This window comes from Desmodus rotundus, chromosome X, assembly GCF_022682495.2.
Source record: "Desmodus rotundus isolate HL8 chromosome X, HLdesRot8A.1, whole genome shotgun sequence".
NCBI lineage: Eukaryota > Metazoa > Chordata > Mammalia > Chiroptera > Phyllostomidae > Desmodus > Desmodus rotundus.
In genome coordinates, this window is record NC_071400.1 from 66,900,075 (window position 1) to 66,918,185 (window position 18,111).

Sequence of the window (18,111 nt, forward strand, 5' to 3'; positions counted from 1 at the left end):
TCACGCCAAGCGGAAAGGTCAATATAGAAACTTAGGTAGAAAAGCACCTGGCTTTGTAAGGTAAACCTTGATGGCTTTAAAGGATTTGTTCACCTGACTGAATCCAGAACCCTGGATGTCATGGTTGAGCAAAATACTGTTGATTGGCCCTCATTCTGCCATTTGGAGTCCTGTTGATTAATTCAGTGCTGCACAAGACAAACTGAATAATTTTTGCCCTCACCTCTGTCAGTCATATCAATCAAAGTGGCTGACAGAGTAGTACACTCAAGGGAAAATTGGCAGAAGGCAAGATAATGAAGGGTAGATATTGTTGGGAGATGATTCTCCACAGGTCTAGCTAACAATACAGTGAGCATTTATGCATGTGTCCAGTACATCAGCCAAGGATTTCTGTTGGTATTTTCCTAGGGGAATTGTTTCCTCATATGGTCTACATATGCTTTGATGAAGAAGGCTAAGATGTTTCCCAAAGAGACTGTGCCAATTACACTCCCACCAGTAGCATGTATATATCATCCCATATCAGCAGCTAGGTGTGCTGATATGAGCCTATGAGCAGCTGATATGGCACCTCATTCTTGTTACCGCTTGTCATCAATGGTCATCTTAATTTTAGCCATTCTTGTGGAAGTGTAGTGGTATTGCATTGTGGTTTACAGTTCGCATTTCCCTGAGGACTAATGAGATTGGGCACCATCTCTGGTGCTTATGAGCAATTTGGCATCTTCTTTTGTTATGTATCTGTTCAAATAAGTCCTCTGACTGCTGTGTAGCCTGCTTTTCCTTACTGTTTTATTGTTCTTGATATATTCTGCCTATAAGTACTCTGTTGTCTATCTCTTATACTCTGTGGCTTGTAATTTTCTTCTTAATGGAAGTGATTATCATAAATGTCAGGATAGTAATTATTTTGGGAGTAGGGAGATTCTAAAATGCTGACTGTGGACACTTTCTAGACTGACATAACGAAAAGTCACTGAGCTGTAAATGTTTTTTGTACACTTTTCTGTATGTATGTTATATTTCACAATAAAACCATTAAAAATAGGCTTAATCTATGACCAATTAACTCCACCCCTACATATGTAGTTAAGAGAGGTGTATACACATGTACGTGAGAAGAATGAACAAAAGTTTGTGTTCACTGCGACATTGTTTATAATTCATATTTCACTAAAATACTTAAAACTAACAAAAACTGATAAAATGTGTTTATTAGGCCACCTTTTGTGAAGTAAAAAGGACAAAGTAAGAATGTGTTCTCAGCTGCTTTTATTTGCATAAAGAAACCCTAACCATGCAGAGAAAACTAACCTGCTTATATGTATTAGATATATGTGAGCAGATAGCAGAAAGATGGGTAAGAGAACTTAGACTATGTAGATTTTTATATTTTAAAATTTTATGTAGTTTCAATTTTGAGACATGTGTCTATATTGTTACTCAAAAAATTAAATTAAAAAATTTACTAATATTTTAGAGTGGTAAGATGCATGCATCAAACAAAAATAGCATGCTATTAAAAGTGAATATTCTGAAAATAAAAAGAGCTATTTAAAATAAAAATATATAACAGCATTAATGAGAAACACAAAAGGAGATCTGGAAGATAAAGTTTTTAAAAAAATTATTAGAAAGGATGGCAAGGAGAAAGAAATGAAAATAAGTAGAACAAAGACTAAAAAGAGGAGGCTCAACAATCAAATAAGAACAGTTTGATCCCACTGCTGGGACTATACCCTAAGAATCCTGAATCACCAATTCAAAAGAACCTATGCACCCCAATGCTCATAGAAGCACAATTTACAATAGCCAAGTGCTGGAAACAGCCTAAGTGCCCATCAGTAAATGAGTGGATCCAAAAACTGTGGTACATTTACACAATGGAATACTACGCAGCAGAAAGAAAGAACTCCTACCCTTCATGACAGCATGGATGGAACTGGAGAGCATTATGCTAAGTGAAATAAGCCAGGTGGTGAAAACACAAATACCATATGATCTCACCTATAAGTGGAACCTAATTAACAAAACAAACAAATGAGCAAAATAGAGCCAAAGACTTGGAAATAAAGAACAAACGGATAGGGAGCAGAGGAGAAGGATGAGGGGGATAATGGGGGAAAGAAGGTGAAGGGGCAAACAAAGGAATATGAATAGAGGACTCAGGGACATGGACAATGCAGGGACTGACTGTGGGAGTGAGGAGGGGTGGGGTAGGGATGAGCAATGGGGAAAAAGGCAGGACAGCTGTAAATGAACAACAATAAATAAAAAATGCTAAAAAAAAAAAAGAAAAAAAAGCAGAGAAAATGTATGTGTGGATAGACAAGGACTGGACTGGAAACAGCCTTTTAAAAATCTGCACAAAAATGATTTCCAACCTATAACTCTATATCCGCCTGAAAAGATAAATTTAGTGTCAGAGTTAAATAAATTTAATACCAAGGCATTTATTACTTTTTTATTTATATAATTATATATATTAAATAAATAATTTTTGCATGACATTTTCAGACATGCAAAATCCACCTGTCATGTACCCATTTTCAAGAACAGACTAGAGGATGTGCTCCCACAAAATGAGGTGGGTAAACCAAGAAAGAAGAAGATAGTGGATCCAGTAAAAAAGGAAGAAAAATATAGGATCCCCAGGAAAGGGTGTGTATGATAAGACAGAGGTGAAAAGGATTTCCTGGGGGATGGCAAAGGGAAGAGACCAAGATAATAGTTGTGTGTCAAGCTGAGAGCAACCAGACCAGCCTTCAGCAAGTCAACAAGTTCCAGGAAAGATTTCTTCAAAGAGAAGACATTGTATTGATGCCCAGATTTGAGAACAGCCTCACGTACTACTAGCTGTGTGAACTTGGGCTAGTAGTTAGTTTTTCTCTATGCCCTAATTTCCCTCTCTATAAAATGAGAACAATAATGGTACCCACTCCTTGAGGTTGTTATGAAGATGAGTTAGTATATATTGTGTGTATATAATAGTGCTGGGCACATAGTAAACATTATATGAGTATTTACAATTATTGTCACTATGATTATTATCTAGTATGTTTGAATATACAGAGAGACTTAAATAACTGGGAATAATTTGGAGTTGAATTATTGATATGTATATAAAAAGCAAAGAAATGAATAAAACCAGAAAACTTAATTGCATGGAAAAGAAAAAGTTGTATGGAAATAGTAACCACAGCATGGATACCACATGACTCAACTACATATATTCACAGTAATAAACATTGACGGTGGATCTGATGAAAACAATAATATTTATAGGCAAATATGTATGTGAGTGGAGGTATATAGAAAGGCTATATCTCTACCTCCTATCATGGAAAGTCAATAGATAATGTCCAAAACTAAATATTAACGTCTGTTAAAAAATTAAGAGTGCTTCCCTCTAGGGAGCTGGAATCTGGGAGGAAACAAAGCAGGGAAGACTCATTTAAAAAAAATTTTTTTAAAGATTTTTTTGTTTATTTATTTTTAGATAGAGGGGAAGGGAGGGAGAAAGAAAGGGAGAAAAATATCAATGTGTGGTTGCCTCTCATACACACCCTACTGGGCACCTGGCCCACAACCCAGGCATGTGCCCTGACTGGGAATCGACCCAGTGACCCTTTGGTTTGCAGGCCAGCACCCAATCTACTGAGACACACCAGCCAGGGTGGGAAGAGTCATTTTTAAAGAAGTCTTAGAGAACTACTTGACCTTTTACCATTTGTAAATAAAACTAAAAACTAATTTTAATTACAAAGTGGTAAAAATATTCACAAAAATATATGACAATGATAATTGGTTATTAACCTTAACATTTTTTAAAAAAAACTCTTTAAAATAAATAAGCAATGGACAGGAGAAGGAAATTCAAGAGAAATAAATTACCAATAAAAATCCTGATTATGCTGCCTGATTTTTAAAAGTCATACATATTAAAATAATAAGACACTATCTTCTGAATGAATTTCTGCCCCTTGGCACTTCTTCCTTCTCCTTACCTCACAGGAGTTGTCTCTTCCTCCTGTAGTCAAAGCCAAGGACCACTGGGGAGAGCTCTGGTTGGCTGGCATGTCTACTTTGGGCCTCAGCCCTCAGGCTCTCTTGCTCACAACTCAGCTTTTCCAAGAAGCCTAAGGTCAGGCAGGGTCGGTGGACTCAACCACAGCTTCTGGGGCCAGAAGGAAGATTCAGACTTCACTATATGGGGTCTGGACCAGGGGTTCCACAGAGACTCCAAGAAACCTGGAAGACAGTGTCCACATGGTCAGTCGTTCAGCATTCACCCCACACACGTCTTCTGGAGGCACCAAAGTACAGTTCAAGGCACTGATGCTGTGGGGTAAACACTGTCTGGTCAATACCTAGTCTAGTTATTCATCAAAATGGAATATGAACAAGACCATAGATTTAGACTAAAATTAATAAAGGCTTAAATTCTAGCTTTGCCAAATTTTAGTTATAAGAATATGAATTTTTTTCAAAATGAGTAAAAACTATTAATCTCAAGGAATTGTGAAAATTATATGAGATGTAATTGTAAGGCACTTAGCACCAGACCAGATCAGTTCAGGTAAACTTTTAATTCATATTAGCAAGTATTGTTATTACGAGGAATTATATAATGAGCAGAACCAGGTACCTCATTTAATTTGCACAACAATCCTGTCATCTATGTGTTGCTGTAATTATTGTTTCACTTTGTGCCTACAGAAACAGAGGTTTAGTGATGTTAAGTAAAATGCAGTCTGCCTGACTTCAACGTTCACATTCTCCATACTATACCACACAGTACTTACTATATATGTGGTAGACTCAAAATAAATGTGGTTCTGTTTAATAGATGTTGAAAACATGACAGTGATCTGGAATAAAAATGTTAACTAAAATTTCTTAAACTACAAGAGACAAGTCACAAGGAAAATATTAATAGCCTGGGAGGGACTAAAATTGTCCAATTTTAATATCCAAAGGTAAAATTGTTTCTCCTGTTGAAGGAGGAGAGGGTGTCTCTGTCATTCTAGAGGCACTACAGATTTAGTCATTCTTTTTAGGAAAGGGAAAATATCCATGTAAACTCAAAGAGGAACTTCATTAAGACAACAAAAGTAAGAGATGGGATGAAGAGAAAACAAGGAGGTAAAATAAGTAAGGAGTAAAATAAAAAAAAAATAGGAGTGTGGAGGGTGGTATAACAGGACTAAATGGTAATGGAAAAAATACAATAAAGATTAAAAAAAAATAAAATAAAAAATTCCCCCCCCGTTAGTTCATGTCCATGGGTCATACATATAAGTTCTTTTGCTTCTCCATTTCCTATACGATTCTTAACCTCCCCCTGTCTATTTTCTACCTACCATTTATGCTTCTTATTCCCTGTACCTTTTCCCCCATTCTCCCCACTCCTCACTGATAAGCCTCCCTGTGATTGCCATTTCTGTGATTCTGTTCCTGTTACAGCTGTTTGCTTAATTTTTTTTTTTTTAGATTCAGCTGTTAATAGTTGTGAGTTTGTTGTCATTTTAGTGTTCATAGTTCTGATCTTCTTTTTTTCTAAGATAAGTTCCTTCAACATTTCATATAATAAGGGCTTGGTGATGATGAACTCCTTTAACTTGACCTTATCTGGGAAACACTTTATCTGCCCTTCTATTCTAAATGAAAGCTTTGCTGGATAGAGTAATTTGGGATGTAGGTCCTTGCCTTTCATGACTTTGAATACTTCTGTCTACTGAACCTGGAAGTTCCTCCCACCACCAAACCCCCCCAGGTTTTTACAGCCAGAGGTTTGAGGCTTTATTTCCCTGCACTGGAACCCTGGGTTGCATGGTCTGTTTCGCTCCCCAGCTGTTCCTTCCAGTTTATCCACATGCAAAGGTCAGACCGCCAGGTCCACCATCTGCCACCTTGCTGCATGTCCTCTCCGTCCCAGCTGCCCATCTCCACCCCTCCTACCACTCTGAATGAGTGTTTATTCTTTAACTCCTTGAGTGTCGGACTTCATATCGTTTGATTTTGTGCCAGTTGTGGTTATTTTTTGTATTTAAATTTGTTGTTGTCCTTCTTTTGGTTGTGTGAGGAGGCAAAGTGTATCTACTTATGCCTCCATCTTGGCTGGAAGTTTGGATGACTGCACAATTCTGTGAATGTACTTAAAACCATTGAATTGTATACTTTAAATGGGTGAATTTGATGGTATTGTAATATATCTAAGTAAGTCTGTTTTTTTAATCCTCACCTGAGGTTATGTTTATTTATTTTTAGAGAGAGAGGAAGTGGAGGGGGAGAGGTAGAAACATCAATGTGAAAGAAAAACATCAATCAGTTGCCTCCCATACTCAGTTGCCTCCCATTCTCAGGCCATCTGGGGATCAAACAGGCAACCTGGGTGTGGTGCTCTGACCAGGGATTGAACCCTTTTTGGTTGCTCCAATCAACTGAGCCACCCAGCTAGGGCTAAATAAGTCTGTTTTAAAAGAAAATAAACTTTCCTAGATAACCCAGGACTAAAGTGGGAAATCAATACAGAAAATACACAATCTTTACCAGAAGTCATGGAACACACCAAAGTTGTATAGACGGTGAAATTTACAGCTTTAAATGGCTTTATTTTTAATATAAAATAAATATTAAAAAGAGCTATGTGTTCAACCTAAAACATTAGAAGTAAAAAAAAAATTAAATTTCTGAAAAAAGAAAGTAGTACTTAATAAAAATAACATCTTAAAGAAATAAAATATAGTAATAGGGAGTTTAAATCAGACAAAGACTTGAATCTTTGAGATTCAACATCATAAGATAACCCACTAGCAGACCAGATAAAGGAGAAAAGTTTAAATATTACATATATACAATGAGAGAGGAAAAATCTTTCCCAAATATGGCAGTGGTTCAAAGTAGTTATTGTGGATACTATGTATAAATGCATAGCAACATATTTTAATATTGATGTGAAACAGGTGCTTCCCTAGCAAAATATAAATTAACAAAGTTAATAGAGGAGAAACATAGAAGACAACAATGAATGCACAAGAGACCAGAACAAAAATGATAATACAACAAATACAAAGACTGAAAGGTAGAAATGAAAAGCGGACAGCCCATAGACCTCTGGGCTGGGGGAACATCACAATGGTGAGTTCTATATGTTTTATTTCCTATCCCATATATCACTGGAGAAGCCTGTAAGTCAAAACTGTCAACAGCCACCGACAAAAAAAGTTATAAGAAAAGCCTACTTTCCTTAATCAAAGGACCAAGAAAAGTGTGGACTAATTGAACATACCCACCTTACTCCAGCTAAATACTAATAGATACATGTTCTCTTAAAGCACCCATGCAACAATCTCCAACACATACCATATCCAGGGTTATAAAACAAACTTCAACAAATGGAAATCTTAAAACATATGTTCTTTGATTATAATAATATTGGACTAGAAATCAATAGCAAAAAGATAACAGGAAAGTCTCCAAACACTTGGGAATTAAACAATACATTTCTATATAATCCATGGATCAAAGAGGAAGGTTCAAAGGAAATTAAAAAGTAATGAATGAAAATGAAAATATAAATGAAATTTGTGGGATGTAGATAAAGCAGTGTTGAAAGAAAAATTTATAAATTTAAATGTTTTATTAGAAAATAAATGTCTTAAATCAATAATCTAAGCTCCTACCTCAAGAAACTAGAAAAAGAGCATAGTAAACTCAAAGCAAGCAGAGGGAAAGAAGTAATAAACATAAGAGCAAAAATCAATCAAATTGGAAACAGTAAACAATAGAGAAAATCAATGAAAGCCAAAGCTGGTTCTTCAAAAACTTTGATAAAACTGGTAATCCACTAGCAAGATTGACAAAGATAAAAAGAAGATACAAATTACCAATATCAGAAATGAGGAGATATAAGTACAGCTCCTGCAGCCATTCAAAGGAAAAGGAATACCACACACAACTTCATGCACATTAACTAAACAACTTGGATGAAGTGGTCCAATTCCTCACAAAACACAAACTCACACAATTCACCAACTATTAAATACTCTGAAAAGATATTAACTAGGTAATCTGAATAGTAATATAACTTCTACAGAAATTGAAGACAATCAAAAATCTCCCAAAAGAAAATGTCCAGGCCCAGATGGTTTCACTGGAGAATTATACCAAACATTTAGCATAGTTCTACACAATCTCTTTCAGAAAATAGAAGGGAACACTTCCCAACTCATTCTATGATACCCTAATACTAAAACCAGACAAAGACAGTATAAAAAAGAAAAACTGTAGGCCAACATTTCTCATGAACTTAGATGCAAAAATCCTCAAAAAAGTATCAGCTAATCAATTCCTGCAATACGTACACAGAATTATACACCATAATCAGGTGAGGTTATTCCAGGAATGTAAGGCTGGTTCAATATTCAAAACTCAATCGCTGTACTCCTCCATATTAACAGGCTAAAGATAAAAAATCATGATACCATATAAATTCATACAGTAAGACAAAATTCAACACATCTATTCATGATAGAGAACCTTGAAATAGCCCTACACAAATATGTCAAATTTATTTTTGACAAAGGCGCAAAACATATAAACAGAGGAAGGATAGTCTTTTCAATAAATGGTGCTGGAGTAATTGGACATTCAAATAAATGAACCTCAATCTAAGTCTCACACTTCATACGAAACATAACTCAAATGGATCATGGACAGCAGGAAGGAGGAATGGACAAATCAGCATCACAGGAGAAAATTTCTCTTTCCTCTCCAAGGAACAGAAGAAGCAGACAAAAAAGTGTACAAATCTTGTACAACACAACTGACAGCTAAATAATTAAATATTATTGTCAAGCTATATATGGAATATTTATAAAAATTCACCATGTAGTAGGCCATGCATCCCCTCATATTTCAAGGAATGAGCTTCACATAGGCATTTTTTGGACTGCATTTTTTAAGGTTAGAAAACTATTAAATTGATAAACTTTTGGAAACTGAAAATGCACTTCTAAATAACTCACGGGCAAAAGAAAAATTATCAACTCTTAGAAAATACTTACAACACAATGCACCAAACCTTGTGGGTTTGAGCGAACTTTAAGACCTTAATATCGATATGAGATGAGAAAATAATGAAAAATAATGAGCTAACCACCCAACTACAGTTAGACAATCGAGTCCATCACTGACCACACAAAATTCCCCAACACTCACCCTCCCCAGGGCCTCACCACCGCGAAACGCCTCCGGCGAAAAGCACTAAGATCCTCCCGACAACAACTAGTGAGAACCACAGCCGCTTCCGGTCACTATCCCTAGCACCGCCCCTTCTCGGGATTTGGGGCATCGCAGAAAAGGAGCTGCACATGCGCAAAAGCACATTTGAAGCTGCTGTCATCCGAGAGTCAAGCTGGAAATGTTATGCAGTCAGTGCTTTGGGGCATTCGGTGCCCCTCAGCAGCGGTGGGAAACATGGCCGTGTCCAGGTCGCCCTTCTTTGTGGGGTACACCATGTTGGAGGAGTGTCTGTTCCGTACTGAGGATAAAGAAGCCTCTAAAGTCAAAGAGAGCCGAGCAGTGAATCTGTCTCGCAGGTGGCGGGGAGCAGAGTTAGGGACAATTCTTTGAGCGGGCTTCCTGAAGGAGGGGGGGTCTTTGGGTCTCGTCTCTATGTATCTGTGTAATAATATTCAGAGAAGCCGAGGGGGCCCTGGAAAGACGCAGAAGTGCCAGTGGCTGTCATCTCCTGGCAAATACCACAGGATGAGAAGTGGGGAGAAGGCAGATGGGTTACAGGCTTCTCTTGGAACATACCACGAGGGGAGAAGGGAAAGAAGTCAGGGATGTGTAGGCCTTGCCCTAAGATACAGCACTGGAGAAAAAAGGGGAGAAGTCAGTGTTACCTTCTCCTCTGCTGTGCTTGTGAAAGCTGACTGTGGGATTTGAATGTTCCCATAATCTACATTATCTTGTACTCCAGCTACCCAAGCTAAAATAAAAGTGTGTGCCAATAATAATTTATTTTTCCTTAACTTAATGCAATATGTCGATAAAAAACATCTTTAGGAAACTATTATTTATTCATAAAATAAAATCTGCGAAGTGATAATGCCCTTACTTTGCAAATGTAGCTTTAAGACAAGGCTGATTCTGCCCTTCAACCAGTTTGCCCTTAACATCTCCAATATGGAAATTCTGGAGATGCCCTGACCTTCTGGGAGATATCACCAGGGCGGGGACTGGGGTGTGCAAAAGGGGAAGAAGTTGTGCTGCCCTTCACCTGGGAATGCCTATTTACACTTCAAAACCAAGTTCAAACATCTCCTCCTCCAGGGAATCCTCCAGACAGGGGTAGAAGGCTCTGTGCCCTGCTGAAGGCCTTTCTGAATCCTCAGGTGAGGAAGGTGTTTTGAGGGGTCCCCTATATCCTTGGTCTGGGGGTTTGTTGGATAAATAAATGAAAGAAGAAATGGAATCAGCAGAAGAACATTTGGCATGCATATATTTCTAATACAGTGCCAGGAATCATTGTTAATGTTGTTGAGTGTCATAATAGTACTAGTTTATGTTAAAAAATAGGTCTATCTGTTAGACCATCTCAGAGAAGAAGGAAAGAAGAGTCAATAAACATGTGAAGAGATGTTCAAAGTCATTAGTGATCAGGGAAATACAAATCAGGACATGTTGAAATGACATTTTACACTTAATTTGCAAAAATTTGTCCAATAATACCAAATGTTGGAGAGAAAGTGCACCCACAGGATCTTTCTGCCCTGTTGAGGGAATGTAAATAAGTGAAACCACTTTAGAAACTAGTTGCCCTGGCTGGTGTGGCTCAGTGGATGGAGTGTTAGCCTGCGAACTGAGACATCACCAGTTCAATTCCCAGTCAGGGTGCATGCCTGGGTTGTGGCCTGGTCCCCAGTTGGGGGCGTGTGAGAGGCAAACAATCAGTGTAAACTCTCACACATGATGTTTCTTTCCCCCCTTTCTCCCTCTCTTCCCCTGTCTCTAAAAATAAATCAACAAAATATTTAAAAATGATTAAAAAAAAAGAATAATACCCAACAATATGGATGAATATTAAGGGAAAAAATCCTATAATTCCCAAAAGATTGTATAAAGGATAACACACTTTATTTTTAATAAAGTATTTTAAAAGATTTTATGTATTTATTTTTAGAGAGAGGGAAAGGGAGGGAAAAAGAGAGGGAAACACCAATGTGTGGTTGCCTCTCATGTGGCCCCCACTGGGGACCTGTCCTGCAACCCAGGCATGTGCCCTGAGTGGGAATTGAACAAGCAACCCTTTGTTTCGCAGCCCATGCTGAATCCACTGAGCTACAGTAGCCAGGGCTAAAAATATTTTTTAAAAAGAAAATAGTTGGCATTTCTTCCTACAGTGAATATTTATATACCTCACAATCTAGCCAGTCTTCTGTAAGGCATATATCCAAGAGAAACACTTGGCACATGAAATGTAGGATATGCATGGCATCCAGTTCACAACAGCAAAACCTAGAAACAGAAAATGGATGCTCATCAACAGAAGTCAAAATGAATGAACAAGAATAATACCCAACAGCCCTGGCTGAGTTGCGTGCCAACCTGTGAACCAAAGTGTTCCTGGTTCGATTCTCAGCCAGGGCACATGCCTGGGTTATGGGCTGGGTCCCCAGTTGGGGGTGTGCGAGAGGCAACCAATTGATGTATCTCTCGCACATCAATGTTTCTCTCCTCCTCTTTCTCCTTCTCTTCCCCTGTCTCTAAAAATAAATTTAAAAAATCTTTAAAAATGATTAAAAAAAGAATACCCAACAATACGGATGAATATTAAAGGAAAAAATCCTATAATTCCAGAAAGATTGTATAAAGCATAACACACTTTTATAAAACTAAAAGTTCCTAATATAAAAACATGAACTATTTAGGATTTTGTGTAGTTGTAAAAATTATATAAAAATGAAATCAAAAATTGATGAACTTGGGATTCAGGATGATGTTTACCTCAGTTGAGGGGAAGCAGGACAATGAATTGGGAGAACACATGAATAGATGGAGATTATTGTCAAGACCCTACCTTTTCTTTTAGGTGGTAGGTGCATAAATGCTAACTGTATTATTAAAACTAACTAAATATTTCAATTAATTGGGAAATTTTATTTGATCAATACCTACATGTAAAAAGAGACAGTTTCCATGGAGAAAAGTGCTGCCCCTTCCTTGAATGGGGCAAGAAAATTTTTGACCCCAGACAGAAGATGCCACCCAGTGGTAGGATGAGCAAGGAGGCAGGAGCTACACATCTTTGACACTAAGTCCCCTGCTCTGGCTCCATGGCTCACTCCATCATGCTACTACACGTGGCCTGCTCACTGACAGGTAGGACAGCTCAGTGTGTGTGGCATTGCTCTCTCGAACCCTCTCCCACAGTCAATATATAGAATCAGATTCAGTTAGGAGTGAGAAGACCATTCTGCTTGATAAAGTTCAGGAAATTAAGTGAATGTCAGTACAAAATACCTTAATCATGTTGTCTCTTATGATGCTTATCTACAGCTACATATTTGGTATTCTAAAATTGACTCTGGCTGTTTCTGGAGGATTTACACTTCAATCAAATTTTTCTTAATTTTCATGCGGTTCATGAGGGTGTTCAGCAGGAACAATAACTCCGTTAAATAAAGAAATATTTGAAACTCCAGAAAACTACGGAGGACAATATGAGAAACGTGTGCACATCTGCGGCTGGGTCCAGTCAGATCTGAACATTGTTGCACAACTGCTTTAGATTGCTCTGAGCTCCTTCATTCAAAATAGATCAAAACACTGAACAAGTCACAGCTGACAGCACCTGTGCAGCCCTCACCGATCCCTGTCGGCCCTCCTGCACTTCTCGACTCCTGAATTTGACAAGTTTTATTCTCACTCAGGTTTGTATACATTTACTGTTAATTTATTAACTATAAAAACATTACTGCTATTTTGCGTGTTTGAGGATTTTATATGAATGGCCTCTGATTGTACATAACCTTCTGCATCTTACTTTCTTCACTCAGCAGTGATCCTTTCAGGAAAGAACCCCCTAAGAATCTTTCCTGAGCAGCTGAACCCCCAAACAGTCAGGCTTTAGGAGATACTTTCCAGGCCCTTCCTGTCACTCACCCTGATTCCCAGGGTTCTGATCTTCATCAGAATCATGCTCAGGAGATTTTGTGGTCTGTTTCTTAGGACGCATGAAATCTGGGAGGTGGGCCCTGAGACCTGGGGGAAGCAAAACATTTGTTCCTTCAGAGACAGCCTGAGAGGAGTGTGGGTGCTGGGGGTACAGCAGGAACAGTAAGGGTTATCAGGCGGGGGGGATTCGAACAAGGGCCAGTGGGAGTGAAACGTGGGGGACCCAGGTCTGAGCATCTCCATGGCCACTCCCAGCCCTGAGCCCTGCTCAGGATGCAACAGAGCAGAAGGTTCTGGAGCTGCTCTGGGATTTCTCCCCACAGAAAAGGATAGAAGGGGACACTGGCCGCAGCCTAAGACAAAGCCATGGTATGCAGAGGGAAAGAGGGATGGTCTTGTGTTCCCAGGCCTGTCTGGACCCAGAACTTCCTGTTACCTAGCCGAGTCATGGTGTCATAGTTTCTCTTCATGTACACATGGGTGATTTTCTCTGAGTTTCCCAGCTTTTCCCACTCTTCCTCAGAGAAGTATTTGCAAATATCCATGAAGGCCTAGGAAAGAAAGAAAAATAAATCTTGGCGGTGTCTCAGGTAAAAATATCTTGACATTTAGCCTGGCCTCTTCCTCCACTGCAGGACCTGTGTGTTGGACCTGTGACCTGCAGCTAATAATTCTTCCTGATTGATGTCACTGCTAACAGAGAACAAGGGTAACAGTCCTTAGCCTCTCCTCTGGCATGCTGCAGGTGCTTCATGTGGGTGGTGGGCTCTGCTCTCACCTTCCAGAATGCACTGATAGTCACCAAATGCAGTGCAAGGTCACAGGCCTCGTCGTCTCCAGGGATGCTGGGCAAGTTCTGGGTGAGGGTGGGAAGCTCCCAAGGCTCTGGATCACCACCCTGACACCCTCTTCCCTGTCCTCACTGCCTCTGGCCTCACGTCCTCAGAATCTAGCCGCCCTGTGGAGTCCCCAGGTTACCACTCTTCCCCCTCTGGATCACCTCACCTTGCATTTCTCTTCTGATTTGCCTTTACCATCCATAGGGTTTTTTGCAAAGGAGCTGCCTGTGTTCATGGCTCTGGGAATGATCTGACCTTGAGGGGACACAGCCTGAGTCTCTCCAGTTGCAAGGCCAAAGGTCCTGTGAGGGAGAAAGCACTGAGGGAAAACCATACTCAGACTGTCACCAGGAACAAGGTTTTACTTTTCTGCACTCTTGGCTCATTTGTCAGTGAAAAAGGCCATGGGGGAATCCAGGTTAGGATAGGGGCTGTAGGTCTCTGGGAGAAGGATGGATGGGGGACAGGTTTTCTGTGGGCATGACCCAAAGGAGCTTTGAGTCTTTGAGGGGGTCTGGCTACTGTTGTTAGTAGTTTGCCTGGAGTTTGGCTTACCCCAAAGAAAAGATCGAAAGGCCCTTCTTGGAGAAGCAGTGAATTGAGGGGGTTGTGTTACCGAAGAGGTGTTTTGTGTCAAGAAAGCCAGGAGAGGTAAGTTTCAGAGATCATATGGTTTGGATATTGAGGTAGAGGGATGTGGGTTTTTTCTCTGTTGAAAAGAAATGAGGACCACTAATATGAGTGGATTTGGAGGCTAATTCTAGGTTATCTGGAAATTATTAGTGTGAAGAGAGCTGTAATTTCTGAGACTATTGGACCAGGCATCACTCTGGCTAAGGGGTTTCAATGCAGAAATCTGGTGCTCACCAAAATGAGAGCACTGGGAGTCTCTGGGTTTCTGAGGCCAGAAAGTTTGGTGCTTTAACCCAAGTGCCCATCGACAGACCAGTGGATAAAAAAGTACTACCTAGATGCAATGGAATATTACCTGGCCATTAAAAAAGCAAATTCTGCCTTGGCTTGAGTGGCTTAGTGGATTGAGCACTGGCCTGTAAACTAAAAGGTCGCTGGTTTAATTCCCAGTCAGGGCACATGCCTGGGTTGCAAGGCCAGGTTCCCAGGTGGGGGCTTGTGAGAAGCAACAGATTGATGTTTCTCTCTCACATTGATGTTTCTCTCCCTCTCTTTGTCCCTCTTTTACCCTTCTGTAAAAGTAAATTATTTGAAAAATTTAAAAAGATTTTATTTTAATTAAAAAAATATATTATTTATTTATTTTTAGAGAAAGGGGAAGGGGAGAGGGAGAAAACATCAATGTGTGGTTACCTCTCATGCACTTCCTACTGGGGGCCCAACCTGGCCCACTACCCAGGCATGTGCCCTGACTGGGACTCAAACCAGTGACCCTTTGGTTCGCAGGCCAGCACTCAATCCACTGAGCCACACCAGCCAGGGCTATTTATTTTATTTTTAAACAGAACAGAAGTGAGGGAGAAAGAGAGGAAGAGAAGCATTAATGTGTGGTTTCCTCTTGTGTGCCCTCTACTGGGGACCTGGCCCACAACCCAAGCATGCACCCTAGACTGGGAATTGAACTGGCAACCCTGTGGTTGTCAGGCTAGTGCTCAATCCACTGAGCTACACCTGCCAGGGCAAAAGTAATTTTTATTTTTTAAAAAGCTAAATCTTACTATTTGCTACAGCATGGATTGATCTAGAGGGTATTATGCTAAGTGAAATAAGTCAGCCAGAGAAAGACATATACCATATGATTTTCCTTATATGTGGAATCTAAAGTACAGAGAACAAACAAATAAAAAAATAGAAACCGACTCATAGCCACAGAGAACAGACTGATGTTGCCAGAGCAGGGAGGGTAGGGACTGAGTGAAAAAGGTGAAGGGATTGAGAAGTACAGATTTGTAGTTACAAAATAGTCATGGGGACGTAAAATATAGCATAGGAAATATAGTCAATAATACTGTAATAAATATGTATGATACCAGTGGGAACATTTTGTAAAGTATATGATTGTCTAACTGCCATGCTGTAAAACTGAAACTAATACAAAATAGTATTGAATGTAAACTGCAACTGATAATTTTTTAATTTTTAAAAAGAATAAAAATTATTGAAAAAGAAATGAAATGTATATATTCGGACAGTTAATAAAACTAAAAATTTCCAAACTAATGAAGTAAGGGCGAGGGACAAAAATAAACAGAAACTTCATCAAGATATTAGGAAGAGCCCTAGCTGGTGTGGCTCAGTGGTTGAGTGCTGGCCTGCGAATCAAAGGGTCACAGGTTCGATTTCCAGTCTAGGGCACATGCCTGGGTTTCGGGCCAGGTCCCCAGTAGGGGGCGTGTGAGAGGCAACCACACATTGATGTTTTTCTCCCTCTCTTTCTCCCTCCCTTCCCCTCTCTCTAAAAATAAATAAATAAAATATTTTAAAAAAGATATTAGGAAGAAAAAAAGGATAAAAGTTGTACTTAGGAAATAGTAAAATTCATAATAAGCATAATACAATATAAAATATAAGATTATCATAATTACATGAATTTAAATAAATGGACTGAATCTCAAGACACAAATGTGGGATTGGGGCAAAATGTACTAATATCTTAGGCAAAGATTCACTAAGTGGCAGCAAGATAAAAGCAACAGTTATATTGTACTTACCAAAGGAAAATTCAAGGTCAAAAATACTAAGGCAAAACAAGAAAAATATATTAATGGTATGGTGTAAAATGGCCTAAGATACACACCTTAGGATTCCCTTTCCCCACTCCCCTCCCAAGAAACCCCACAGAACCACAAGAAGAAATTTGTTTAAAATATAACATTTATTGTACCTTTTGATAAAATAACAACTAAAGTAGACAAAAAGCAAAAAATCAGGGTAAAGAATCCTTTGTCATCAAACTAGATTGAAAAGTTGTAATGAGTAATCCATACCTAACAGAGAATATAGTTTCTTCTCTTATATCCTTGGAAGTTTTACAGAATTCATTTGAGTATCCACACCACAAAGAAAATCTTGAATAATGCTTACAAATTCATATTCAACAGCTACATTCTCTGATTACAGGAAAACCATGTTACAAAAAAGAAAAAGAAAGAAAGGAAGGAAGGAAGGAAAGAAGGAAGGAAAGGAAGGAAGGAAGGAAGGGAGAAAGAAACCACTTTAATTAGTTACAAACTAAGACACTTCCCTCAATGGCTAAGGTCAAAATGATATATCAGTTCTGAAATTGTACCTTTCATTTCAGAGTTTATGAGCTACAACTATATTTAGAGGAAAGTGTGTAGACTCAAATTCATTAGTATAAAAAACTGGGAAATGAAGAGTAATTAGGTTAAGAATTTGGATTTCATTCATATGTGGGATATAAAACAAAAAGCAATAACTGAACAAACAAAAAAGAAACTCATAAATACAGACAACAGAATGGTGTTTGCCAGAGGGGAAGGGGGTTTGGGGAGGACTAAGGGAGTAAACAGGTTCAAATACATGGTAATGGAAGTAGACTAGACTTTGGGTGGAAGCACACAAACCAAGTATGCAGATATATTATAATGGTGTACACCTGAAATTTACATAATGTTATTAACCAATGTTACCCAAATAAATATAATAAAAATGAAAAATAAATTAGAAAAAGAACTTATGCAAAAACATGAAAATGAAACACAAAACAAAACCGAAGTTGCAAGAAAATTAATAAAATTTAATGCTTAAATAAATTTTAAAAATAAACTTAGGGAGTATACATAAAACAAAACAAAATATGATGCTTTTAAAGATTTAATTATATGAACCAGCCATTAACAAATCTGATCAAATTGAAAAGAAAGAAAAAATACAACATTCATAATAAAAAAGGAGATATTGCATCCAATCGGTAGTAATATAAACTAGTTACAGTGAAATGGGAGGTTTAAGTCTAAAGGAACATACTTAAACATTAGGTGAAATATGTGAGTCCCTGGGAAAAAATGTAATTGCGAACATTAATTTAAAAATTATTAAGAGACCAGTACTCAGAGGAAGCATTACAGACACACCTCTACTGGCACAG

General features: G+C 38.5%; 1 protein-coding gene across 1 annotated transcript in view; it reads right to left on the reverse strand.

Annotated features, from left to right (window-relative positions):
- The window catches only part of ZNF81 (zinc finger protein 81), a 39,288-nt gene extending 29,972 nt beyond the window's left edge, over positions 1-9,316 (reverse strand). The window contains exons 1-2 of the mRNA XM_024580085.3: positions 9,226-9,316; positions 4,011-4,254 (exon numbers count right to left, since the gene is read on the reverse strand). Of these exons, the coding sequence (XP_024435853.2) occupies positions 4,011-4,082 (72 nt within the window). The 5' untranslated portion in view covers positions 4,083-4,254; positions 9,226-9,316. The remainder of the gene's footprint in view (positions 1-4,010; positions 4,255-9,225) is intronic.
- Positions 9,317-18,111: the final 8,795 nt, after the last annotated feature.